Raw genomic sequence first — 26161 nt, forward strand, 5'->3', positions numbered from 1 at the left:
GGGTCTCTCGACGGCAAAGTCTCCAGCACAGGCCACCTGGACCCTTACCTGCTCCGTGTGCCTGTAGGCGGCCGTTAGGTTCAGCTCCCGCTGGGGGCCCTTCAACCAGCAGCGCAGGATCTTACCGTCTCGGCTGTTCTCAGCATGAATCTCGCTCTGCACCGCTGCGCTCCAGGCTGATTCTATTTCACTCCGGCTGCTAAAGAGGCTCTGTGCCAAGGCTGTCACTGTGGAAACCTGCAATGAGGATGAAGAGGCTGACCAAAGCCTTTGCACACCCTGTTTCCTCCTCTTGGGATTCCCTTTCTCCCAGTCCCACTTGGTGAACTCCAACTCATCCTTCAGAACCCCTCCAATGCCACCCTGGTGCCCCCTGACTCCTGCCTCGAGGGGACTGTGCTGTCCCCAGACGTGCCCACCGAGCTGCCTCCTTCTGAGCCCAAGTCAGGCCTGGACCACCCCTCCCCCATGTCCACTCATCATCCCAACACAGGGAGACGCTTGATGTACCAGGTTCCCACGTGTGACATCACGGAAGTCCTTCTCTGGTTGTTTTCCTTCCAAACTCTGCTATGCTGCTTCACTCGGCAGGTGGTATAAAACTGACCTCCATCCTCAAAGTTTTCATTCTGCGTTTTGGCAAAAGCCTCCTGTCTATTTGTTTCTAAGGTACCAGCTCAACCTACTTTCATATTTTACTGTATCAGCTGCTAAGCAAGAACATGAGACACTGAGGTTTATTTTGGGGTGCACTCTCCCAAATTCCCTTGGCAACTAACTCTGAACAGTGTCAATACTGAGTGAACCAGACTTCACGCAAATGGGGCCCGGTATGCAAAACCCCCGAACCTTGGTTTTAACCCTTTGCTCAGAAGATTTAAACCGCAAGAAATCGGGCTCCCTGGCAGCTGGTGAAGGGGGTGGGCAGGGGGCGTGGCTGAGCATGCGCACCCGGAGGTAGGTGGTCGCTGGCGTGTAGACGTGGATCTTGCCGTGCCTCTGGAGGCCCTGGCCCCTGCAGGCCACGTTTATCACCAAATTCTTGAGGGTCCAGGCCTTGCCCAGCGTCAGCTCCAACACAGCCTGGAACGTGGCTCGGTTAGGCCAATACAGCCTGTGAGCCGTGGAGACCATCAGCCAGGGACTATTCAGGTTCAAGGCTCCTGCGACAGGCAGAGAACAAGAAACTAGTTATCCTCAGGGCAAGAAGGGGGCTTTTGGCAGGCAGCAAGAGACCCCTGCAGAGTCATCATGCTCACTGCAGGGCACATCTTGTAACTGGGAATGACGGGACAGAACTTGAGGGAACCTTCTAGAATAACTCTAATGTTCTGCACTTTGACAGGGGCTTGAGATTCACAGATTTGTGCACCTGTCAAAACTCATCAAATGGAAAAAAAAAAAAAAAAAAAACTCATCAAATGGTACCCGGGAGATGTGGGCATTTCACCTTAGTGAATGATACCATACTGAAATGTTTAGGGGTGAGATGTACCATGGTTTACAACTTAATTTGACCTGTACCAACAAATAAGACAGATGGCCAAGTGGGCAGATCGGTGACAAGATAGGTGGAGTAAAATGTTAGTAGCAGAATCCACATTGGGAATATGTAGGTGTTCACTGCACCACTCTTTGCACTTTTCTGAAATGTTTTCAGGAAGATATGTTAGACAGAAGAAACGCTAGGAAAGTTGGAGAGCGGGGCACTGGAGTGAGATGATCAAGAGCATGGCCTTAACTCTTGCAAGCTATGTGACCTCTTTGAGCCTGTGCTTCCATCATCTGTAAAATGGGTACAATAGTACTAATCACAGTGTCTTGGGACAGAGGAAGCATCCACTCAGAAGAGTAAAGATCAATTATCACCATCATCAGAAAGCTGACATTCTACATAGCACGTTGCCCTTCCACGAGGAACTAAAACCAGTCACTAGACCCCTCCCATATTTTGTAATAAATCTCCCACTTGCTCAAGGGCTAATTCAGTAAATACTGCTCCAGACTCTTGGAACTTGGCAGTGAACAGGAGGCATAGTTGCTGCCTTGATGGAACTCGCGGTCTGGGGGCAGTGGTGAGGGAGAAATCTTGAACAAATAAACATAATGAAGCCTGTACTGTGCTGGCCTTAGTTGCTCAGTTATGTCTGACTCTTTGCAACCCCGTGGACTGTAGCCCGCCAGGCTCCTCTGTCCATGGGGATTCTCCAGGCAAGAATACTGGAGTGGGTTGCCATGACCTCCCCCAGGGGATCTTCCCAACCCAGGGATCGAACCCAGGTCTCTCACACTGCAGGCAGATTCTTTACTGTCTGAGCCACCGAGGAAGACCTACTTAGGTAGAAAATGCTGAGTGCTAGGAAGGAAAAGAAAGAGGGAGTTAGAACAAAGTCAGGAGGATCAGTGAAGACTCCCACGAACAGGACCACTGAGCTCAACCCTGAATGAGGAGCAGTGGAGTCTGTCAAAGGGAGGGAGTGCTCCCCCACCTCCTAGTGGAGATAGGAGACTCACTACATGGGGAAACTGAGGCTGAGAGGCCAGGATTCAGGGTGGCCCAGAACAGCAAGGGTAGAGGGCGAGCTGCCAAGTTGAGAACAGGGAGATATCGAGTAGAGTGTAGTCAGGTGCCCTGACCTGAGGTACCAGTTCCGCAGGAGATGGGGAGATTGCTCCACGGAATAGAGTGACTGGGGAAAAAAAAAAAAAAAAGGTCCACAGATATGGGGCCCAGGGTCTTCAGGGAGAGCCAGGACCCCACCCAACAGGAAAGTCCATCAGTCAACAAGAGCATCCCCACTCATACATACATACATATACACAATATGAAATACTACTCAGCCATGAAAAAGAACGAAATAATTCCATTTGCAGAAACATGAATGCAACTAGAGATTATCATCCTAAATGAAGCAAGTGAGAAAGACAAATACCATGTAATATTACTTAGACATGGAATCTAAAATATGACACAAATGAGCTGATCTATGAAAAAGACTCATAGACATAGAGAACAGACTTATAGTTGACAAGGAGGAGGGGGAGTAGGGGAGGGATGGAGTGGGAGTTTGGGATTAACAGATGGAAACTATTACATATGGAATGGATAAACAACAAGGTCCTACTGGATAGCACAGGGAATAATATTCAATATCCTATGATAAGACATAATGGAAGAGAATAGAAGAAATGTATATATATAATGGAATCATTTTGCTGCATAGCATTAATTAATAGAACATTGTAACTCAACTATACGTCAACAAAATAATTTTTTTAAAGAGCACACACACCCTCACCCTCCCATAGAGCCTCCTTCCAAACAAGTTCCAAGTTACTGACTCTTAAACAAAAGCACATACCCTACTCTTACCTGGCATGTGGGGAAAGCAACTAAAAGGAACTTCAGAAACAAAAAGAAAAAAGAAACTCAGGGAGAACAGATCAAAGTCCCCCAATTCTGTAACTTACGTTCATAGAGAAGAGAAGACAATGCATTCATGAAGAACTTGCAGGAACACAAAAGAGCTCTTGGGAATACAAGCTAGACAAAACTAAAAATGTCAGTAGGAGGGCTAGTGGATGAAGTTGGGGAAATCAGCCCTCAAAGCAGAGCCAAAGGACAAAGAGATGGAACAATGGAAAGAAGAGAGAAAATCAGAGGTTTAGTTTCTGAGGACCAACATCTACCTGACCAACAGCAATTCCAGAACACAGAAAGGAAGAAATTACCAAAGAAACTGTGCAAAAAAACTACCAAGCCCCAAATGGTGGGTCTCCACATTGCAAGGTTATATGCCAAGTGCTTAGTACAGTGAATGAAGAGAGATCCAAACCAAGGCTCATCATCGTAAGATTTAAAGATACGAGGAATAAGGGCTTCCCTCATAGCTCAGTTGGTAAAGAATCTGCCTGCAATGCAGGAGACCCTGGTTCGATTCCTGGGAGAAGGGAAAGGCTACCCACTCCAGTATTCTGACCTGGAGAATTCCATGGACTGTATAGTCTATGGGGTGGCAAAGAGTTGGACATGACTGAGTGACTTTCACTTTCAGGAATAAAGAGAAGCTCCTAACTGCTTCCAGAGAGAGACAAAAGGGTCACAGACAAAGGATGATGGATCAGAAATAGCACCAGACCTCTCAACTGATTCACACAGACAGTGGAGCGATGTCTTCACAATCCCAACGGGAAATCATTTCCGACTTAGAGTTCTCTATTCAGCCAAATCAAATGAAGACAGTTTAAACATTCAGGGTTTCAAAATGTTTACATCCTGTTACAGGTTGAATTGTGTCTCTCGAATAGATATGTAGTCCTAACCCCTGGTACCTCAAAATGTGACCTTATTTGGGAATGGGGTCATTGCAGATAAAATTAGTTAAGATGAGGTCATACCAGAGTCCCAGGTGGTTCAGTGATGTTGGGAAGATCCCCTGAAGGAGGAAATGGCACCCCACTGCAGTATCCTTGCCTGAAAAATCCCATGGATAGAGGAGCCTGCTGGGCTACAGTCCATGGGCTCACAAAGAGTTGGACACACGGAGCATGCACTGACACTTAACGGAGAAGTGGAGGCCTTAAGTCTGATATGATTGTACCAATCTCTTTATATGGAGAGAGAAGTTTGGACACACACACACACATAACCGTGTAACAACAGAGGCAGAGACTGTTGTTGTTGAGTCGCTAAGTCATGTCCAACTCTTTGCAACCCTATGGCCTGTAGCCCACCAGACTCCTCTGTCCATGGGATTTTTCAGGCAAGAATACTGCAGTGGGTTGCCATTTCCTGCTCCAGGGGATCTTCCCGAACCACAGATCAAACTTGTGTCTCCTGCAGGCAGAGATTAGAGCAATGTAATTCTAATGTAACTCAATGTACCAACCAAGGAACATCAAGCATTAATAGCCACCACCAGAAGCTAGGAAGAGGCAGGAAGGATTCCACCCAGGGTCACAGAGAGAACACGGCCCTATTGACACCTCACCTTCAGAATTCTGGTCTTGGAGACTGTAAGAGAATAAATTTGTTGTTTTAAGCCGCCCAGCTTGTGGTAATTTGTTAACACAGCCCTAGCTAACGAATACACCTTCCATGTATTCTCTCTCAAGAAACTACTGGAGGATGTGCTCCATTGGAACAAGAGTAAAGCAAGAAAGAACATGAGCGCAAGAAGCAGGGACTGTGGCCCAGAGAAGTGGAAGGCACTCCCTGAATGATGGTGAGGGGATGCCCCAGGACACAGGTGGTCTACCCGGGAGCAGCAGTGGTTCCGGGAACAGTGTCGACAAGAAAACTAGGAGAACTGATCGAAGCTGACAAGTAATCTGAAGTGTGTGACCCTCTGGAGAAGAGTTTTGCAGTGTTGCTAAAAATTCTAGGAATAATCTTAGGAGGAAAATAGAAAATTAATCAAACAGGGGGGAAAGGCTATTATAGCTCCAGGAAAAACGAAAAGTTAGAATTCTAGTATACCACATGTCTCAGCTGTGAGGGACACAATTATATCAATGCTGAATATTAACAAACTGTAACTCTTGGGGGAAGAGAGGGAAATACATATTTTAAAAGGCATGGTGCAGGTTAAATTCTCATCCTTTATCATAAGAAATACATGGAGAATAAAAATGCCTGAGAGAAAAATCAAGAAGTGTGATTAAAAGATGGAGGGTCTGATAAGAAATCATAAAAAGATTTACAGTGTTTGCCATTTCAAGCAAAATTTGGGGTAGGAAGACATGAAGCAGAAAGTTACTGTGTTTGTTATAACTTTAACTTTTAAAACTTAAAAAAATTTTTCAAGTACATACATGAATTCAGAGACTATGATAAGATTCCCATGTAACGTTCACCCACCTTCAACAATTTCCATGTCATAGTCGAATTCACTTTTCAAACTATGTATTTCTCCAATAAAAAAATAAAAGTTAATTCAAAGATAAACTATGGTACATCCATCTTTATAAATGGGAGACAGTGCTCCAAGGAGAAGAAATAGCAAGTGCAAAGGCCCTGAGGTATGTCTGGGGAACAGAAAAGAGGCCAGTAGGGTTGCAGGATGATAGGCAGTGGGGAAAGGAGGGTGAGATGAGGTTGGAGAAGTAGGCAAGGCCCTGTAATGTAGAGCTCTGTCGGTAAGGGTAAGAAATCAGGATGTGTTTGTGTGTTTCTTGCAACACATTAAAGGCCTGAGCCTTGAGACAGCCAGGCAGACAGCAGGGAAGGGTGCTGCAGACACTCAGGACTTGCGTGAAGACCACGAGCCAAGGACGCTGCACAGATGTCACTCACCTTCCCACCTCCACAGGGCGGCCCGGGACGTGTCCTTCCACTGCAGGCCCGCCACGAGGGGCAGCCGCCCGTTGTACTGCACCTTCAGGTGTGCGCTGGTCTCCACGTGGGGGTGGCGGAGGCTCAGGTGGTGCAGTTGCACTCGGTAATCCACCTGCCTCTCCAGCACCTGCAGCACAAACTGGAGACCCACACCCACGATGCTCACCAGATCCGGTGCTAACCACGATGCTGCTTCCAGCCTACAACATTCCACTGGCTCTCCACTGCAGCCTGAGCCGGCTGGCTACCAGGAACTGCCCCAGCCCACGCCCAGAAGAAACCCTGCACCCATCAGCAGTCACTCCCCATTGCCTCCTTCCCATCCACTCCAGAAACCTACTGTTTCTATTAATTTACCTCTTCTGGACATGTCTTACAAATAGAATCATATAGTATGTGGCCTTTGGTGTCAGCCTTCTTTAACACGGCATGATGCTTTCAAGGTTCATCCGCATTGTAGCATGTGTCAGTTTCATTTCTTTCTTTTTAAATTCTATTTATTTTAATTGGAGGATAATTACTTTACAATGTTGTGTTGGTTTGTCGTACATCAACATGAATCAGCCATAGATATACATATATCTCCTCTCCCTTGAAACTTCTTCCCACCTCCAAATCCATCCCACCCCAGAACTTCATTCTTATTACTGAATAATATTCTATTGTATGGATAAATATATTTTATTTGTCAACTTATTCATTGATGAACATTTGGGTTGTTTCTACTTTGGGGTTATAATGAATAAAGCTGCTATAAAGGTTCATGTACAAGTTTTGTGTGGACATAAGTTTTCAATTCTCCTGAGTACCTAGGAGTAGGATTATTGGGTCATACGGTAATTCTGTGCTTATTTTTAAAGAAACATAAAACTCTTTTTTCTAAACAATCACACCATTTTATGATGCCACCAATATGAGTTCTAATTTCCCTGTATCCTCATGAACACTTGTTAGTTTCTTTCTTTTTTCATTTCAGCTATTCTAGTTGGGGGCTTCCCAGGTGATGCTAGTGGTAGAAGAATCCAGCTGCCAATGCAGAAGACTCAAGAGACGTGGGTTCGATGCCTGGGTGGAGAAGATCCCCTGGAGTAGGAAACAGCAACCCACTCCAGTATTCTTCCCCAGAAAATTCCATGGACAGAGGAGCTACACTCCGTGGGGCTAAAAAGAGTCAGACACAACTGAGCAATTGAGTATCGCCTGCTAGTGGTAGCATTTCCCTGTGGTTTTGATTTAAATTTCTCTAATGACTAATTAGCTTAAGCAACTTTTCACATATCTGTTGGCCACGTGTGTACCTTCTTTGGAGAAATATCTACTCAAATCCTTTGTCATTTTCATGTTGAGTTGTAAGTGTTCTTTATATATTCTGGATACAAATCCTCTAACAGATATATGATTTGCAGATGTTTTCTTCCATTCTGTGGATTGTGACTTCACTTTCGTGATGTTGTCCTTTGAAGACAAATTTGGGGGTTTTTTTCTGTTGTTTTTTAAATTTTTATTTACTCATTTTTGACTGCATTGGGTCTTCATTATAGCGTGTGGGCCTCTCTAGTTGTGGCATGAGGGTTTGGTTGCCCTGTGGCAAATGGGACCTTATTTCCCTGATCAGGGATTGAACCCCCATCCCCTGCATTGAAAGGTGGATTCTTAACCACTGGACCTTCAAGGAAGTGCCAGGTTTTTAAGTTTGATGAAATCCAATGTATTTTTGTTGTTCTACTTTCCAGTGTTGTATCTCAGAAACCCAAGGTCATAAAGATTTCCTTGTATGTTTTCTTCTAACAGTCTCGTGTTTCTTAAATTTAGGCCTATAACTTGAGTTAGATTTTATATATGATATGAATTGTCCAACTTCATATTCTTAAACAAGAATATTCAGTTGTCCCACTGAAAAGTTGTCCCAAGAAAAGATTGTTCTTTCCCTTCTACAATTACCTTGGCACCCTTGTTGAATATCAACTGACTGTAAGTACAAGGGCTTATTTTTGAATTCCGGGTTCTATTCTGTTGGTCTGTATGTCTATCCTTATACCACTACCATAATATTATTAATTACTATAACTTTGTAGTAAGTTTTGAAATTGGGAAGAGTGAATCCTTCAAGTTTGTTCTTTTTCAAGACTGTCTTACCTACCCTGGGTCCCTTGAAATTCCATATGAATTTTAGGATCAGCTATCAAAAAGATAGTGCAGATTTTGATAGGGAGAGATAGAGATTGTTGAATCTGCAGATCAATTTAGGAAGTCTTGTAAACTTCACATTAAATATTCCAATTCAAGTACATGAGATACCCTCCCACTTATTTGGATTTTCTTTTTTTTTAAATTTATTTAATTGGAGGCTAATTACTTTACAATATTGTGGTGGTTCTTGCCATATATTCACATGAATCAGCCATGGGTGTACATGTGTTCCCCATCCTGACCCCCCTCTTACCTTCCTCCCCCTTTCTTTAGTTTCTTTCAACAATGTTTTGTAGTTTTTTAGAGTATTCATTTTATATTCTTTTGTTAAATTTACTCTTAAGTATTATTTTTTTTTTAATTTTTAATTTTTTATTTTTCAGTGGGTTTTGTCATACATTGATATGAATCAGCCATAGAGTTACACGTATTCCCCATCCCGATCCCCCCTCCCACCTCCCTCTCCACCCGATTCCTCTGGGTCTTCCCAGCCCACCAGGCCCGAGCACTTGACTCATGCCTCCCACCTGGGCTGGTGGTCTGTTTCACCACAGATAATATACATGCTGTTCTTTCAAAACATCCCACCCTCCCCTTCTCCCACAGAGTTCAAAAGTCTGTTCTGTACTTCTGCGTCTCTTCTTCTGCCCTGCATTTAGGGCCATCGTTACCATCTTTCTAAATTCCGTATATATGTGTTAGTATACTGTAATGTTCTTTATCTTTCTGGCTTACTTCACTCTGTATAATGGGCTCCAGTTTCATCCATCTCATTAGAACTGATTCAAATGAATTCTTTTTAACGGCTGAGTAATATTCCATGGTGTATATGTACCACAGCTTCCTTATCCATTCATCTGCTGATGGGCATCTAGGTTGCTTCCATGTCCTGGCTATTATAAACAGTGCTGCGATGAACATTGGGGTGCACGTGTCTCTTTCAGAATCTTAAATATTATTCTTTTTATGCTAGTGTAAATGAAATTATTTTAATTTCTTTTTCAGGTTTATCATTGTGAGTGTAGAGAAATACAACTAATTTTTGTATATTAATTCTGTATCTTGCAACTTTGATGAACTCATTTATGAGCTCTAATAGATTTTTTTGTGTGTGTGTGAGTTCATTCAGTTCATTCACTCAGTTGTGTCCGACTCTGTGCAACCCCATGGACTGCAGCACACTAGGCTTCCCTGTCCATCACCAACTCCCAGAACTTACTCAAACTCAGGTTCATTGAGTCAGTGACGCCATCCAACCATCCCATCCTCTGTCATCCCCTTCTCTTCCTGCCTTCAATCTTTCCCAGCATCAGGGTCTTTTCTAGTGAGTCAGTTCTTCGCATCAGGTGGCCAAAGGACTAGAGTTTCAGCTTCAGCATCAGTCCTTCCAATGAATATTTAGGACTGATCTCCTTTAGGATAGACTGGTTTGATCTCCTTGCAGTCCAAGGGACTCCCAAGAGTTTTCTCCAACACCACAGTTCAAAAGCATCAGTTCTTCGGTGCTCAGCTTTCTTTACAGTCCAACTCTCACATCCATACATGACTACTGGAAAAACCACAGCTTTGACTAGATGGACCTTTGTTGGCAAAGTAATGTCTCTGCTTTTTAATATGCTGTCTAGGATGATCACAGCTTTCTTTCCAAGGAGCAAGCATCTTTTAATTTCATGGCTGCAGTCACCATCTGCAGTGATTTTGAAGTCCCCCCAAAATAAAGTCTGTCACTGTTTCCATTGTTTCCCCATCTATTTGCCATGAAGTGAAGGGACCGGATGACATGATCTTAGTTTTCTGAATGTTGAGTTTTAAGCCAACTTTTTCACTCTCCTCTTTCACTTTTATTAAGAGGCTCTTTAGTTCTTCTTTGCCTTCTGCCATAAGGGTGGTGTCATCTGCATATCTGAGGTTGTTGGTTGGTATTTCTCCAGGCAATCGATTCCAGCTTGTGCTTCATCCAACCCAGCATTTCTCATAATGTACTCTGCATAAAAGTTAAATAAGCAGGGTGACAATATGCAGCCTTGACGTACTCCTTTCCCGATTTGAAACCAGTTTGTTGTTCCATGTCCAGTCCTAATTGTTGCTTCTTGACTGGCATACAGATTTCTCAGGAGGCAGGTCAGGTGGTCTGGTATTCCTATCTCTTTAAGAATTTTCCACAGTTTGTTGTGATCCACACAGTCAAAGGCTTTAGCATAATCAATAAAGCAGAAACAGATGGTTTTCTGGAACTCTTTTGCTTTTTCTATGATCCAATGGAGTTGGCAATTTGATCTCTGGTTCCTCTGCCTTTTCTAAATCCAACTTGAACATCTGGAAATTCACAGTTCACGTATTGTTGAAGCCTGGCTTGGAGAATTTTGAATATTACTTTACTAGTGTGTGAGATGAGTGCAATTGTGCAGTGGCTTGAACATTCTTTGGCATTGCCCTTCTTTGGGATTGGAATGAAAATTGACCCTTTCCAGTCCTGTGGCCACTGCTGGGTTTTCCAAATTTGCTGGCATAATTGAGTGCAGTGCTTTCACAGCATCATCTTTTAGGATTTGAAATAGCGCAACTGGAATTCCATCACCTCCACTAGCTTTGTTCATTGTGATGCTTCCTAAGGACTACTTGACTTCACATTCCAGGATGTCTGGCTCTAGGTGAGTGATAACACCATCGTGATTACCTGGGTTGTGAAGATCTTTTTTGTACAGTTCTTCTGTGTATTCTTGCCACCTCTTCTTAATATCTTCTGCTTCTGTTAGGTCCATACCATTTTTGTCCTTTATTGTGCCCATCTTTGCATGAAATGTTCCTTTGGTATCTCTGATTTTCTTGAAGAAATCTCGTCTTTCCCATTCTTTTGGTTTCCTCTATTTCTTTGCATTGATCACTGAAGAAGGTGAGTTCATTAGGGTCTTCTATTAATATATACAAGATTGGGCTTCCCAGGAGGTGCTAATGATAAAGAATCCGCCTGCCAATGCAGAAGACACAAGAGACATGGGCTCGATCCCTGGGTAGGGAAGATCCCCTGGAGAAGGAAATGGCAACCCACTCTAGTATTCCTGCCTGGAAAATTCCATGGACAGAGGAGTCTGGTGGGCTACAGTCCACGGGATTGTAGAGTCAGGCATTACTGAGCAACTGACTACAACACATATACAAGATCATGTCATCTGTAAATAGAAATAATTTTACTTATTTTCCAATGTAAATACCTTTTCTTTACTCCTTTTTTTTTCTTTTTTATTTCTTTTTTGCCTAAATGTCCTAGCTAGAACCTCCAGTATAATGTTAAATAGAAGTGGTGAAAAGCAGACATCTTATCCTTTCCCTGATCTTAGGGGGAAAGCATTTAGCCTCTCACCATGAAGTATGACGTTAGCTGTGGGCTTGTCACAAATGGCCTTTATCAGGTTGAGGAAGTGCCTTTCCACTGCTAGACTGCTGGGGTGTTGTGCCAGATACTTTTCTGTATCTTTTGAAATGACCATGTGGCTTTTGTCCTTCATTCTATTAATATGATATACTACATTGATGGATATTCAAATGTCAAACCAATCTTGCATTCCTGGGATAAATCTTACTTGGTCATATTGTGTAATCCTTTCTATAGATTGCTCAGTGGAGTTTTGGTAGTGTTTTCTTGAGGATTTTGCATCTGTATTTATAAGAGATAATGGTCTCTAGTTTTTCTTAAGATGTTTTTGTCTCATTTGGGCATCAGAATAATACTGGTTGCATAGAATGAACTGGGAAGTTTTCTCTTGACTGATCATTTAGTCAATTATTTTATAGTAAATTATAAACAATAATTTATTATAAATTAAATTATAAATTATTTATTATATTATCTGGCACAATCCGGTCATCAAGAGGTGAAAAGTCTGAGGCAGACTGGACTTTGAAACCCTGTTCTGCCATAACGTAGCTGAGAGACCTCAAACAAGTCTGTTTACACCATTTCTTTTCTATAAAGTGAGAACAGATAATACTTGCTGCACAAGGATTAAATGAGATAATACAAACAGAGCACCTGACACATGGTCTGGTGATACTTTATGACTCATCACTGACCAGTCTGCCTTTCCCGCTTCTACTCACTGTCAGCTTCCTAAAGATAAAGATTATCTTACTGATTCTCGTCTCCCCAGAACCTAACATGGCATCTGCCACACTTTTGAAGGCTTGCAGAAATGTTGCCACAAATCTCTTAATCACTTCACTAAAACCCTGGGGGCCAGATGTTTTCCAGAAATAAGAAACTTTCCAATTTAGAACATTAATATGATGTATAAACTGCAATTATATATTGAACTCCTACCAACCAAAAGCCAAGTATACTAATTTTTTCCAAATGTCAAACAATATGAAAAATCAGTTCACAGAAAGGGTAATGCAATGGTAGAATAAATACACAAAACAGCGTCTCTCAGCCTTAAGTCATCAGGAAATGCATATTCAAACAATGTGATGCCATTTCCACCCATGTCAGCAATATTTTTCAAGTGCAAAAGTACTGGGGAGAATATGGAAATTGCTCCTGTTGGACACGACCGGGAGGCAGGTGGTGGGTCTAGACATTCTGGAGGGCAAATTGACACAAAGTCAGCAAATGAAAAATGCCCAAATTTCCAGAAATTCTACATTGTGACATCTGCCCCAGAGACCCCCGACACAGGTGCCCAGGGAGGCAAGCCCAAAGATGCTCAGGAATGCACTCTTAGAAACCACCAAGAGGGAAACAGCCTAATCAACTGCAGGACAGAAGCATATGCAACAAGATGCAGGCATTTAAGAGAGAGAGTAGGCTTCTGTAAGACAACAAGCGGCGTTCTCTACGATCCATCGCTAAAGGAAGCGCAGCATGGCGTCCCAAACAAAACTAGGTGTGTGTGACAGGTCCACAGAGCAAATACATAGAAAAAGGCCTGCTTTCCAGTGATGCAGACCTTAATTACAGCTTTCTCCAGGCAGCTGAGGAGGGGACCAGGAACAGGGATGATAACTGTGAAAGGGAATTTGAGCCTTATTTTAAATGTTATACTTTTTCACAAGAATTTATTCATGGAGTGTTGGTATCATTTAAAATCAGCTTAATATTTAGGAATGAAGTTAAGCAGGGAGGCACTGAAAACTATAAAACTGCTGAAAGAAATTAGAAAAGACAAATAAATGGAAAGGCAACCTCTGTTTGTAGACTGGAAGACTAAATATTGCTAAGATTCAGTACTACCCAAACAATCTATAGACTTAATGCAACCCTTATCAAAATCTCAATGGTATTTTTTTTGGTAGAAATAAAAAAGTCCATCTTAAAATCCATATTGAATCTCAAGGGAACTCCAAATAACCAAAACAATTTTGAAAAAGAAGAACACAATGGGAGGTCTCACAAAGCTACAGTAATCAAAACAGTATTTTGTGACCTAAAAGACAGACATACAGCCCAATGGACTACAATAGATTGCCCAGAAATAAACTCACACATTTATGATTGGGGGAAAGGACAAGCTTTTCAACAAATGGTGCTGAAAAAACTGGGTATTCAATGCAAAAGAAAGAAGTTGGACCCTTATCTTATGCCATATACAGAGTTTAACTCAAAATGGATCAAAGACCTAACTATAAAACTCTTAGAAGAAAACACATGATTGAAAAGCTTCATGAGACTGGATTTGGCAATTGATTTATTGAACATGACACCTAAAACACAGGCAACAAATGTAAAAATAAACATGCTTAACTACATAAAAATTAAACCCTTTTGTGCAACAAAGATCACTATTCATAGAGTAAAAAGGCAACCCATGGAATGAGAGAAAATATTTGTAAATCATACATCTGATGAGAGTTTAATATCTAGGATACATTAAGAACTACAGCAAGAACAACAACAAAATCAAAAAAACAACCTGATTCAAAAGGACTAAAGGATTTGAAAAGACATTTCAATAAAGATGATAATTAAACAGCTAATAACCACATAAAAGATGCTCAACATCATCAATCACTGGGAAAATGCAAACCTAAACTATGAGATCCTCATACCCATTAAGATGACTACTGTTTAAAAAAAATCAAAACCCAGAAAGAAGTGTTGGTGAGGATGTGGAGGAACTGGAACCCTTGTACACAGATGGTAGGGTGTCAGGGAATGTTTGACGGGAGGATTCCTACGTGCTGTCTCTCATGAGTCCTCTGTCCCTTTTCAAGCGGAACAGCGCGCTGCTCCCAGGGACTGAGGTCATTGTGTGAGGCAGGCTTGGGTCTCCTTTAGCAAACATTCTCTTTAGGACAAAACAGCTTAATCTCCTTCCCCTTTCTTGAGATACGGATTGTCTCCTGACCTTGTGACTAACATTACCCCTTGTTCCCTTGGTAACGGTTGCTGTACGTTTGGTTTTCTGATCTCCATCATTCCCGAAAGAAGTTTCTTGTACCACAGCCTATATATACTCATAGGAAAATCATTAAAGCACCTTTGCTCCATCAGAGCTTAGGTCCCCGGGTCTTTTTTTGTCTCTCTCTCTCTCTCTCTCTTTTACTTTTTTATCGTCGACTCCGTACCACCGGGTTCTGGTCCATTAAACGACCCCAGCAGTAGGGTGGTAAAATGGTGCAACTGCTAGGCAAATCAGTATGATGGTTTCTTTAAATATTAAAAAAATTAAAAATATACAAATTATTGCATCACCCAGCAATTTTACTTCAGGGTATATACCCCCAAAGACTGGAAAGCAGGGACTCAAACAGGTATTTGAAGCCAACTGTCGACTAATGAATGAATGGATCAGCAAAATGGGGTCCATTCATACAATGGAATTTCATTCAGACTTATAAACCTTGAAGACATTATGCTTAGTGAAATAGGCCAGTCACGAAAAGGCAGATACTATAGGATCCCACTTACATGAGGTAACTAGAGTCATGAAATTCAGAGATAGGAAATAGAATGGTGGTTGCCAGGGGATGGGGGAGGGAGGAATGGAGAGTTACTGTTTAATGGGTCCAGAGTTTCAGTTCTACAAGATGAAAAGGATGGACCATGGTAACGGCCATGCAACAACATGAATGAGCTTAATACTGCTGAACTGTACACTAAAAATGGTGAAAATGGTCAATTTCATGTGGTGTGTGTGTTAGTCACTCAGTCGTTTCCAACTCTTTATAACCCCATGGACTGTAGCCCACCAGGCTCCTCTGTCCATGGAATTCTCCAGGCAAGAATACTGGAGTGGGTTGCCATTTTCTTCTCCAGGGCATCTTCCTGACCCAGGAATTGAACCAGGGTCTCCTACACTGCAGGCAGATTCTTTACCATCTGGGTCACCAGAGAAGCCTTGATGTGATGTATATTTGACCACAATTAAACATTTAAAACAAACAATTGAAAAGGAAAATCAGAAAGATAACACGTGCCTTGTAAGAGCATGTTCAGAGGCTAGGCTTCCAAGTTACTCCTGATTTACCAAAAAGAGTGTACCTTCAAGGAAACCCTACAAGTGAACCGTTTCCAAAATGCATTTTTACAGCTGGAAATCTGCATTTCCCAAGCCCTCTTGCAAACTGCCCCATGGCACACCAGCAAATGTTAACTTCCCCAGGGACATGGGGGCCGGAGATGCCAAAGGGAAGATCTCTGGGCCTGAGTTTTAGCTCCTGCATCCTTGTAACTGAGAACCTACTGCCACGTGCATGCTGAGCTCCAGGGACCGGCCCTGTGGGGGCAGGACTCACCTCCAGGAAGTGATTGCTCAGGGCTGGGCCCGAGTCATTCTGGAAGGTCTGGAGGATGCGGAGGCGCCTCCTGTTGCGGCTGTCATCCCAGTGCTTCCCATAGCTCGCCTCCAGCTCCCAGTGCAGGTGGCCTGAGACCTCCTCATGCCGCAGCTGGACCTGGGGACACACCCCACCCGGGAGACCGCTGAGGAAGCCTTGTGAACCAGTCCTGAGTCTCCTCGCTGCCAACCATCCTGAGATGCAAGGCTTGCTTATTTGGGGAGAGAATTCTGTAACAGGTGTGGATTTTTTTTTTTTTTTGCACTGATTTTGATTTTGTAAAATTTTGCATTCGAATATGATTCACTTTCATGACTACATTTCTGGCACCCTCTATCCCGAGGTGAGAAACTAGAAGGTCCTAACCCAGGCCTTATCCATGCCCTGATAAGGAGTAGAAAGAGCCAGCCCGCCATGGGAAGATGACTCCTGATTTTCATGAGCCCAAGACCTCCCCCTGCCCCACTCTCCTACAGCAGCCTCTGGTTCCCTGGACTGAATCTACAAGGATCAGGGTTCCCCACTTGGGGGCTCCTGGCATCCTTCTGCTTCCTCTTGCCTCTGAACCACAGGTTGAGGCAACACAGGTTCATCCATTCATTCAATTATTTAACATATTTTCCCCCAGGTACCAGGTACCTCACTGGGCACTAAATAGCCAGGAAGGAACGAACCAGAAGCCCTGCCTTTGTGGAAGCAGTAGTTCAGAGGAAGACACAAACTGGAAACAAAGTAAATTAACCAAGAAACAGCCGCTTCTCCCTTTTGCTCACCCCTCATCACTCTGGTGAATTGCCAGTTCCTTAAGCCCTCCACTTGCCCTTCAGCCCCAGGATCTTTGCACTTACTGTTCCCTCTGGCTGTAGCACACTTCCATGGGAACAGAACTACTTTTCAGCTTAAAATACATTTCCACCAAAGAAGTCTTCCCTGCTGCCCCGTCCAAATTAGACTCCCCTGTGTTTGATCAGTCTCTGCCCTGTTTATCATCCATGGCATTTACAATTCACTTGATTTGGTCCATGTCTCTTGCTCTCTGCCCCCCACCCAGCAATGGGATGATGGAGACCAGGGGCTGCCCTGAGCACGGCTCTGCCCCAGGGTTGGGCATAGAGCCGGTGTTCAATCAACACCAGCTGAACAGAGGGGAGATGAGACTCAAGGTCCAATCCGTAATCCATCCCCATACATGACCTTGAGCAATTGACCTCTCTGAGGATGGGTTCAGCATGCTCGCCCACCACTTCCTTGACCCTGAGGGTTCTCTCCAGACCCCTCATCCGGCCCAGGCACCCACCTTGTGACTGAAAGCTGGGATCTGCGTGCAGTGGAGCTTGTGGTTCAGCTCCAGCTTGTAGGCAACCTCCGAGCTGCTCTCTGCCCATAGCTTCTGACTGGTGCTGCACTCCTGAGTCAGCTGCTTCGCCTGACCTGTGCAGGCAACCCAGAGACCCCTGCCCTTCCTCTGCCAGGCAGCCCTCCATCCTCATTCCAAGCAGAGGAGTGTCTGGCACAGCCCCGCTTCAGTCAGCCCTCTGGATCTGCTCAACTAACATCGCTTATTGGACTCTGCCAACTGCGAGGTTTTAAGACAGATTTATGCCTAACCCCAACACACACAGGGCTTCCCAGGTGGCTCAGACAGTAAAGAATCCGCCTGCAATGCGGGAGACCTGGGCTCAGTCCCTGGGTTGGGAAGATCCCCTGGAGAAGGGCATGGCAACCCACTCCAATATTCTTGCCTGGAGAATCCCCATGGAAAGAGGAGCCTGGCGGGCTATGGTTTATGGGGTCACAAAGAGTCGGACATGACTGAGCAACTAAGCACAGTGCCCTCACACACACAGACAGAGTTTTTCTTGTTTTAACGGGCAGGGACTCAGCTCCATTCAAAGCCAATAGAATGACTCTTTAGCTAAGGAGCCACGCGGCGAGGCCAAAACACCCAAGGTGACATTGGCACTTTAGCCCTCGGAGTCACCGCCTCAGGAAAGGTCGCAAGTCCAGCCCCTCCCCAGCTCGCCCCCTGTCAGCACATGGGCATACCCTGGAGGCCGTACTTGATCCTCAGGTAGCTGGTCCAGAGGTGGCCCCGCCGCTGCAGCTGGCCCAGGGCACGCAGCCCCATGAGCTCCGGAACGAAGAGCTCAACACCCAGGGACACCACCTGCAGCCCGTCCTTCACCTTCTTCTCCAGTAGCGCTGTGGGCGGGGAGACAGCAGGTCCACTGTGGTCATGGCCCGTGCCCCCGGGACTGACCCCCCACCCCAGGGTGCCAGGGGAGGAAAGGATGGGGGAGCAGCCCAGGGGGGTCCCGGTAGAACCAATGCCTAAGTCTCTACCAAGGCCCACGGACATCAGGGTCGTTGACAGCATTTTCACTATCCAGCTGGCAACCCAAAAGTCACTTTTGTGGGTCCAGACCAAAAGGTTTTAAGACAAAACAGAATCAAACAGAAGAGAAATGACAGTGAGTCGATGGTCATCAGGTAAATTTCACCTTCTGAAACTTGTTTCTGCTACACATTCAGCTCAATCACAGGTATAGCCATGCTGGTTAAGACTATCACAAATGCACAGGCCAGCTGGTCATCAGGGCCAGCCACTCACATCACTCCCTCGGAATTTCCCAGAACACCCCACGAGGAGCACCGCCAGGAGGGCTCCACGCCAGCTCCAGCACGAGGGCGGGTGCCTGGTCAGGTGGGTGGGTATCCAGGCCAGGTTGCATATTCAAAATCCAAACAGCACTCCGTGCAATTTGGGTCAAAAATGCAAAACGTGTTTTTTACACATCCCGTAACACGTAATGTGGGTTGGAATCCAGACAGTCCAAAAGGTGCTGGTTTATGGCTCATGGGGCCGGTTGTGCATATTGGAAGGGCATCTGGGGGACTGAGGCAGAGGCTGCGAGCAGATATAAGGTCTGGGTTTTCCGTAAGTGGAATGTGGATATTGGGAGTTGGGGTGATGGGAACTACAAGTGGGGTACTCAGCCCTCCCCTCCTCTCCCGAAGCCTGGTCACTAAGGAAAGGTGGCAGGAAGGCCCACCTCCCTCCTCCTACCTGACACATGGGCCTCATCACCCAGCAGGTTGCTCAGTGACACGGAGAAGGCAAGCCGGCTGCCCGCCTGCCGGCTGAGGTTTCCGGCGAGGACCACAGGGCTGCCCGATGTCACCAGTCTCACCTCCAGCTGGGCCTCAAACCGCTGGGCCTCGCCGCCCACTGCTGGCCACAGGTTGCTCCGGCCCTGGAAAGGTCCCAGCGTTACTTGGGGGGACGGGCTCGGCTAACAGGCCCCACCCTGACCGCAAGAACTGGGACTGGACAGAGGGCAGGAGATGGATCCAGGTTAATGGGCTTCTAGGCTGATCCTTCTCAAACTTCTTAAAAACTGCTCACAATAGGTAAGTGAAAATGAAAGTGTCAGTTGCGCAGTCATGTCCGACTCTTTGCGACCCCATAGACTGTAGCCCACTAGGCTCCTCTGTCCATGGAATTCTCCAGGCAAAAATACTGGAGTGGGTTGTCATTCCCTTCTCCAGGGGATCTTCCTGACCCAGAAATCAAACCCAGGTCTCCCGCATTGCAGGCAGATTCTTTTCCTTCTGAGCCACCAGGGAATGGGTAATTCCTATTCAAATTCAGACAAAGTATGAATGACTCTTCCTCACTGCCCCTCTTTCAATCTTCAGGGACTCTTGGCCAGCTCTCCCTGCAGAATATTCTGGAATCTAACCACTTTGGCCACCTCCACCACTGTCCCGGCTTGCGCCTGCTCATCATGCCTGTGTGGCTGCGACAACCTTCTCCCCGCTCTCCTGGCTCCTGCCCTAGTGACCAGGGCGAGCACTTCCATGCATAGGAGATGATGGTACCCCTATCTTCTTCAGGGTAAGAGCCAAAGTCCTTTCTAAGGTCAACAAGGTCTGGTGGTTAAGAATCCACCTCCCAACGCAGGGGACGTGGGTTCGATCCTGGTCAAGGAACTAAGATCCCACATGTTGCAGGGCCACTAAGGACATGAGCCACAACTCAAGAGCCCACACTCTGCAACTAAGACCCGATGCAACCGCATAAACAAACACATAAATAAATATTTTAAAAACAACAACAAGTCAGACTTTCTCTGGAAGTCAGCCACGCAGCCCTGGCCAGAAAGCAAACAGCACAATGGAGGACCCCTGGCAGGTAAGACACATAGATGACCCCAGACATACGCTACGTCTCCACGATTGAGCTTTGTCCAGAGAACCCATAGCAGCTGCAGCTGTCATCTTTGATGGCTGTGCTGACTATAGACCCATCCTACAGACCTCTCTGCTGGCTGCCAGCTGATTTGAAAACCCAGAAGATGAAACAACGGCCTCACTGTTCCCAGACTGTCCACTGCTTTAGGTTGTTCTTCAGTCACCCAGTCGTGTCCAGCTCTTTGTGGCCCCATGGACTGCAGCATGCCAGGCTTCTCTGTCCATCACCAACTCCCAGAGCTTGCTGAAACTCATGTCCATCGAGTCGGTGATGCCATCCAACCATCTCATTCTCTGTTGCCCCCTTCTCCGCCTGCCCTCAATCTTTCCCAGCATCAGAGTCTTTCTCTCTTGTAAATCCTGTTTTGCCTTTGTTCCTTGACAACAGTCACAAATCTGTCTTCTGCTTACTCTTTGGCAAAGCCTTACATGATCTGTCATCTCACTTTTCTGTCCCGTCTCCTATGCTGGTCCAACCACACAGGGCCTCAGGCAGTGCTTCTGACATCCTGCATGTATTCGTGCCTCAGGACCTTTGCACATGCTGGGTCCTCTACCTGCAATATCCTTCCCCCAGTGACCCACACGGCTCTCTTCTGCACATTCTTTACATCTTTGCTACAGGCTACCCTGTCAGCCTGTTTAAAACTGAAGCCAAGGGGCTCCCCTGGCAGTCCAGTGGCTAAGACACTGCACTCCCAATGCTGGGGGCCCAGGTTCTCTTCCTGGTCAGGGAACTAGATCCTGCATGTCACAACTAAGAGTCAATGCGGCCAAATGAATAAATAAAAAACTGGTGCCAACAGGCCCTTCGTCTCACATAATCCAGACCCCTGTATCTAGCTCATCGATTCCCTTTTCTTACAGTGCTTACATCCACCTATCACCACGATTTGCTTATGTATTTTATGATCTCTCCATGAGAATGTAAGTTCCAAAAGGAGAGAATTCTGTATGTGTATCTCTTTCATGGAGCTGTCTTCCTGGCACATTGTAGGTACTTAATAAACAGCTACTGAGTAAGTGAATAAAGACAATGGAAAATATAGGTTTCATTCCCCTTCCTGGTCGCCCAGTCTCTCTCAAAGGCAACCACCGTCCCTGCATCTGTGCGTCTTCCAGAGACAGCGTGGGCCTACAGACAGAAGTCTGTGTGTGTGTACACACACATGTGTACATACGTGTGTATACATGTGTACTTAATCACACATGCACGCTGCCTCTTGCTCTGCACAAAAATAGACGCCGGCTCTCCACTCCGCTCCGCTCCTCTCACTTCATGGTGTGTCTTGCTGATGCTTCTCTCTGGTCTGTATCAGAAGCTGCTTGGCAGTCAGCTGTAGCTTTCGCAAAGTGCAGCCCGTGAAGAGCGTGACTATAGAATTTCTCATCCAAACCGGGACACTTATCAGTTAAAGAGACCACTAATCAGCGACTTCCCTGGTGGTCCAGTGGCTAAGATTCCACGCTCCCAATGCAGGGGGTCCTGGGTCGGGGAACTAGGTTCCCATATGCTGCAACTAAAGATCTCGCAAGCCGCAGGAAAGATCAGAGATCCTGTGTGCACCAGCTAAGGCTCAGCGCAGCCAAATAGATAAATATATTTTTGAAAAAAGAGAGAGAGGACCAGTAATCACAGCTGAGCTGGATCAATAGTAACCCGGGACTTAGGAATGCTCTATCATTGCACACACAGAGGAGAGGGCATTGAAATCTAACACTCTCCACGCCATCCTTAAAGCCCATAAACTCTCAGAGTTGAGCCCAGCATTTCTGCTTTGTATTCCTGAGTTCATCTGCCTTAGCCTCCTCATTTCCTGTGGGCTTACCAAGAGGACTAAAAGAGAGACCCAGGGTCAAAGTCATATGTGTCCCCTGTCCATCCTAGAAAAGGTTTTGGAAAGTTCTGAAGCTCCAGCTGTTACCACTATCGTGATGAGTCTGAGGCAGCTAGAACTGGAGTTTCTCTAAAGGCCAATGCTTCCAGGCTGCAGACAGCCCTCTGGAGAGCGGCAGGCAGGCCTGCAGGGAGGGGCAGGCAATTAGCACTCGTGTGCTTAGCAAAGTGGGATTGATTCGAGGGCTCCTGGGAGCTCTGCAATGACGCGTAGTCTCAGCCAGCAGGCAGCTGGGGTTCTAAGAGGAAGATGCTCTCCCCTGACACTTGGTCTTCGCACCCGGACAGGAAGCAGATTTGGGAGCTGAGAGTGTGTTCATGCAGCAAAAATTCCAACCCTGGCGCTAACTTTCAACTTGGACCTCTCTGAGAATCCACTGGAGACGGATACAGGACAGCCAGACTCATGGCTAAAGGGGCCCAGAGGTCCCGCTTGGCAGGAGCGAGTCTCCAGCTGCTCTTTTTATCCTTCTTGGAGTCACAGACCTGCTTGAGCATCAGCTGGAAGGTCTAAACCCTCTCCCCAGCAGGACAGACACAAAACTTCCACACAATTGCAGCGGCTTCAGAGGATCCACTGAGTCCCATCTAGGTCCTCCAGGTTGAAAACCTTAAAAGTACCTATAGGGCTTCCTTGGTGGCTCAGCGGTAAAGAATTCACCCACTAATGCAAGGGACACAGGTTTGATTTCTGGTCTGGGAAGAATCCACATGTGGTGAAGCAACGCAGTAGCGCGTCACAACTACCGAGCCTGTGCTCTAGGGCCCAGGAGCCACAATAAGAGAAGCCCCCACACTGCAAATAGAGAGTAGTCCCTGCTCCCCGCAACTAGAGAAAAGATCACACAGCTACAAAGGGCCAGCACAGTCAAAAATAAACAAACAGATGTTTTTAAAAAATTGAAAGGTGTTTCAAATCTATAATATTATGAGCTGAACTGTGCGTCCCTCCAAAGCTAACCGCCAGGACATGTGAGGGTGACCATATTTGTAAACAGGATCTTTGCAGACAAAGGCAGGATGAGGTCATTTGTGTGGACCTTAATCCAGCCTGACTGGGAAACTTACAAAAAGAGAGATGTGGCCACAGATACCTACAGAGGGCAGACAATGCGGAGACAAGGGGGAAGACAGCCCCTTACAAGCCAAGGAATCCCCGAGGCTACTAGAAACCAGGAGAGAAGCACGGGTTAGAGCCTTAGCAGGAACCAACTCTGCCAGCACCTTGATTTTGAACTTCCAGCCTCCAGAACTGTGAGAGAATTTCCATTCTTCAAGCCCCCGAAAATTCAGGGTACTTTGATAGAGCAGCCCTGGAAAACTCACACAGATTTCTCCGAGTGTGCCTTGACATTTCTTCTGGAAATCAGGGGAGTAGCACTCTTTGACTTACTATTTTATATCTTTGTCTACTCTGGATTTTTTAAAGCATACTCCTGTGTTACTGTTATTATCAATTTTTGACATTGATGGTGGTAAGATCTGAACCCATTTTTTTCTTTTTCATACTAGGTGGTACTAGTAGGTGGGTGGAGAAGAACAGCTAAAGCACAAGAGGGACTTCCCTGGTGGTCCTGTGGTTAAGACTCTGCCTACCAACACAGGGGGTTGGGGTTCGATCCCCGGTCAGGAAACTAGATTCCACATTCCTCAGGGCAACTGAACCCACACACCGCAAATGAAAGGTCCTGCATGCCACAGTGAAGATCCCATGTGACGCAACTAAGGCCCAATAAATAAATAAATATTTTTAAAAAAATCCACCTTCCAATGCAGGGGACATGGGTTCGATCCCTGGTCAGGGAACTAAGATCCCACATGCCACGGGGCAACTAAGCCTACACCCCACAACTACAGAGTCCCTGCATCGTAACAGAAGATCCCCTCGTATGATGCAGCAAAGATCTCTAGTGCCACAACTGAGACTCAATGCAGCAAGCAAATTAAGTAAGTAAATAATTTAAAAAAAAAACAAAACACCACCAAAGGAGGTGGTGATGAGTAAGCAGGGATTGGGACCGGAAGTGTCCTGGGAAGTGGCAGGTGTCGACACCAGGGGTTTGAGGACGGGGTACAAACCTTGATGTAGTAGACGTCTCTTTCATCCAGAATCAACTCCAGGTGACCCATGCGGGCCCTCTGGACAGTCTCAATCTTTCCTGGGAGACAAAAATGAGAGTTTAGAGAAAGGGGTTCAACATCCTGGATCCACCTCCGGGGTTGGCTGGGGGATGTCCTCCTGGCTTCCTATTCTCTGAGCCCTGGGGTCCTCGTCCATTAAATGGAGCTCTATGTAGTGCCGACCTCAGAAGGTGGCTGAGGAGTCCTCAGTGAGCGGGCTGTATCTGGCCCATGGATCCAGCCCGTGGCTGGGGGCAGGGTGATGGGGGACCACTGTCTTACCATCCAGCTCGATTCTCTTCTTGGGATGGAGAAGCTTGAGATGGAACTTCCCCCGAGGCCAGCTGTAGCTGACGTCCACCCCGACGTCCCTGGGCACTTCGGATCCGGGCGTGCCCATGAAGATGTGAGCTGAGGCTTCCTGAGGGAGCCAGCAGTCCTTCTGGAAACACAGCAGAGTCCTTGATACTGAGAACCCATCCAGGTCCCACCCCGCCCCCACCTGAAGAAAACCTGAGTTCCGGGCTTTCCCCATCTCTCAGTGGTAAAGAATCTGCCTGCCAGTGCAGGAGACACAGGTTCCATCCCTGGTCCAGGAAGATCCCACAAGCTGCGGAGCAACAAAGCCTGTGAGCCACAACTACTGAGCCTCTGCTCTGGGGCCCAGGAACAGCAACTCCTGAGGCTAATTGCTGCAACTCCTGAAGCCCAAACACTCTAGAGCCCATGATCCTTAACAAGAGAAGCCACTGCAGTGAGAAGGCCAAGCTCTGCAACTGGAGAATAGCTCCCACTCGCCATAACTAGAAAAAAGCAATGAAGACCCCAAAATAAATAAATGTATGTTTCCAAAAGAAACACCAAAACCTGAGTTCTTATGGTCAGAATGTCCTTGAAAGACAAGAACCCTAAAAGCAGGAGTCTGGGGCTGTACGTCCTGGAGCAGAGTCCTACAGGACAGCTCAGGACCACAAGAACGGGCTCTCAGTTTGGCAAACAACTAGAGGAGCAGCTGCCACACACACCTGCCTGGACCCCCCGGGGCCCCTTCACCAGCTCAGCCTGCTCATCTCCCAGCTTCTGTGTGCTTTGCTTTTTTTTTTTTTTTTTTTTTAATAAATACAACTTTTTATTTTGTATTGGGGTGTAACTGATTAACAACGTTTTGAAAGTATCAGGTGGAGAATGAAGGGACTCAGCCATACATATACATGAATCCATTCTCCCGCAAACTCCCCTCCAGGCTGCCACAGAACATTGAGCAGAGTTCTCTGTGCTGTATGGTAAGTAGATCCTTGTTGGGTGTCCATTTTAAATATAGCTGTTTGTCCATGTCCATCCCTAACTGCATCCCTATCCTTCCCGCTGGCAGCCATAAGCTTGTTCTCAGCCTGTGAGTCTGTTTCTGTTTTGTAAGTAAGTTCATTTGTGTAACTTCTTTTTGGATTCCATATAAGGGATGTCACATGATGCTTCTCCTTCTCTGACTTACTTCACTGTGTGATAATCTCTAGGTCTACCCAGGTTGCTGCACAGGGCATTACCTCATTCTTTTTAAACGGCTGAGTAATAGTCCATTATATATA

The 26161-nt window shown here is 45.9% G+C and overlaps 1 protein-coding gene across 1 annotated transcript in view; it reads right to left on the reverse strand.

The window, feature by feature from the left end:
- Window positions 1–26161, reverse strand: part of LOC136158481 (uncharacterized) — a 166414-nt gene that overhangs the window by 88494 nt on the left and 51759 nt on the right. Inside the window, exons 22-30 of the mRNA XM_065920298.1 lie at window positions 24858–25017; window positions 24534–24613; window positions 19371–19557; window positions 18350–18505; window positions 17601–17734; window positions 16262–16420; window positions 6296–6476; window positions 952–1163; window positions 49–237 (exon numbers count right to left, since the gene is read on the reverse strand). Coding sequence (XP_065776370.1) covers window positions 49–237; window positions 952–1163; window positions 6296–6476; window positions 16262–16420; window positions 17601–17734; window positions 18350–18505; window positions 19371–19557; window positions 24534–24613; window positions 24858–25017 — 1458 coding nt within the window. The remainder of the gene's footprint in view (window positions 1–48; window positions 238–951; window positions 1164–6295; window positions 6477–16261; window positions 16421–17600; window positions 17735–18349; window positions 18506–19370; window positions 19558–24533; window positions 24614–24857; window positions 25018–26161) is intronic.

This window comes from Muntiacus reevesi, chromosome 2 (assembly GCF_963930625.1).
Source record: "Muntiacus reevesi chromosome 2, mMunRee1.1, whole genome shotgun sequence".
NCBI lineage: Eukaryota > Metazoa > Chordata > Mammalia > Artiodactyla > Cervidae > Muntiacus > Muntiacus reevesi.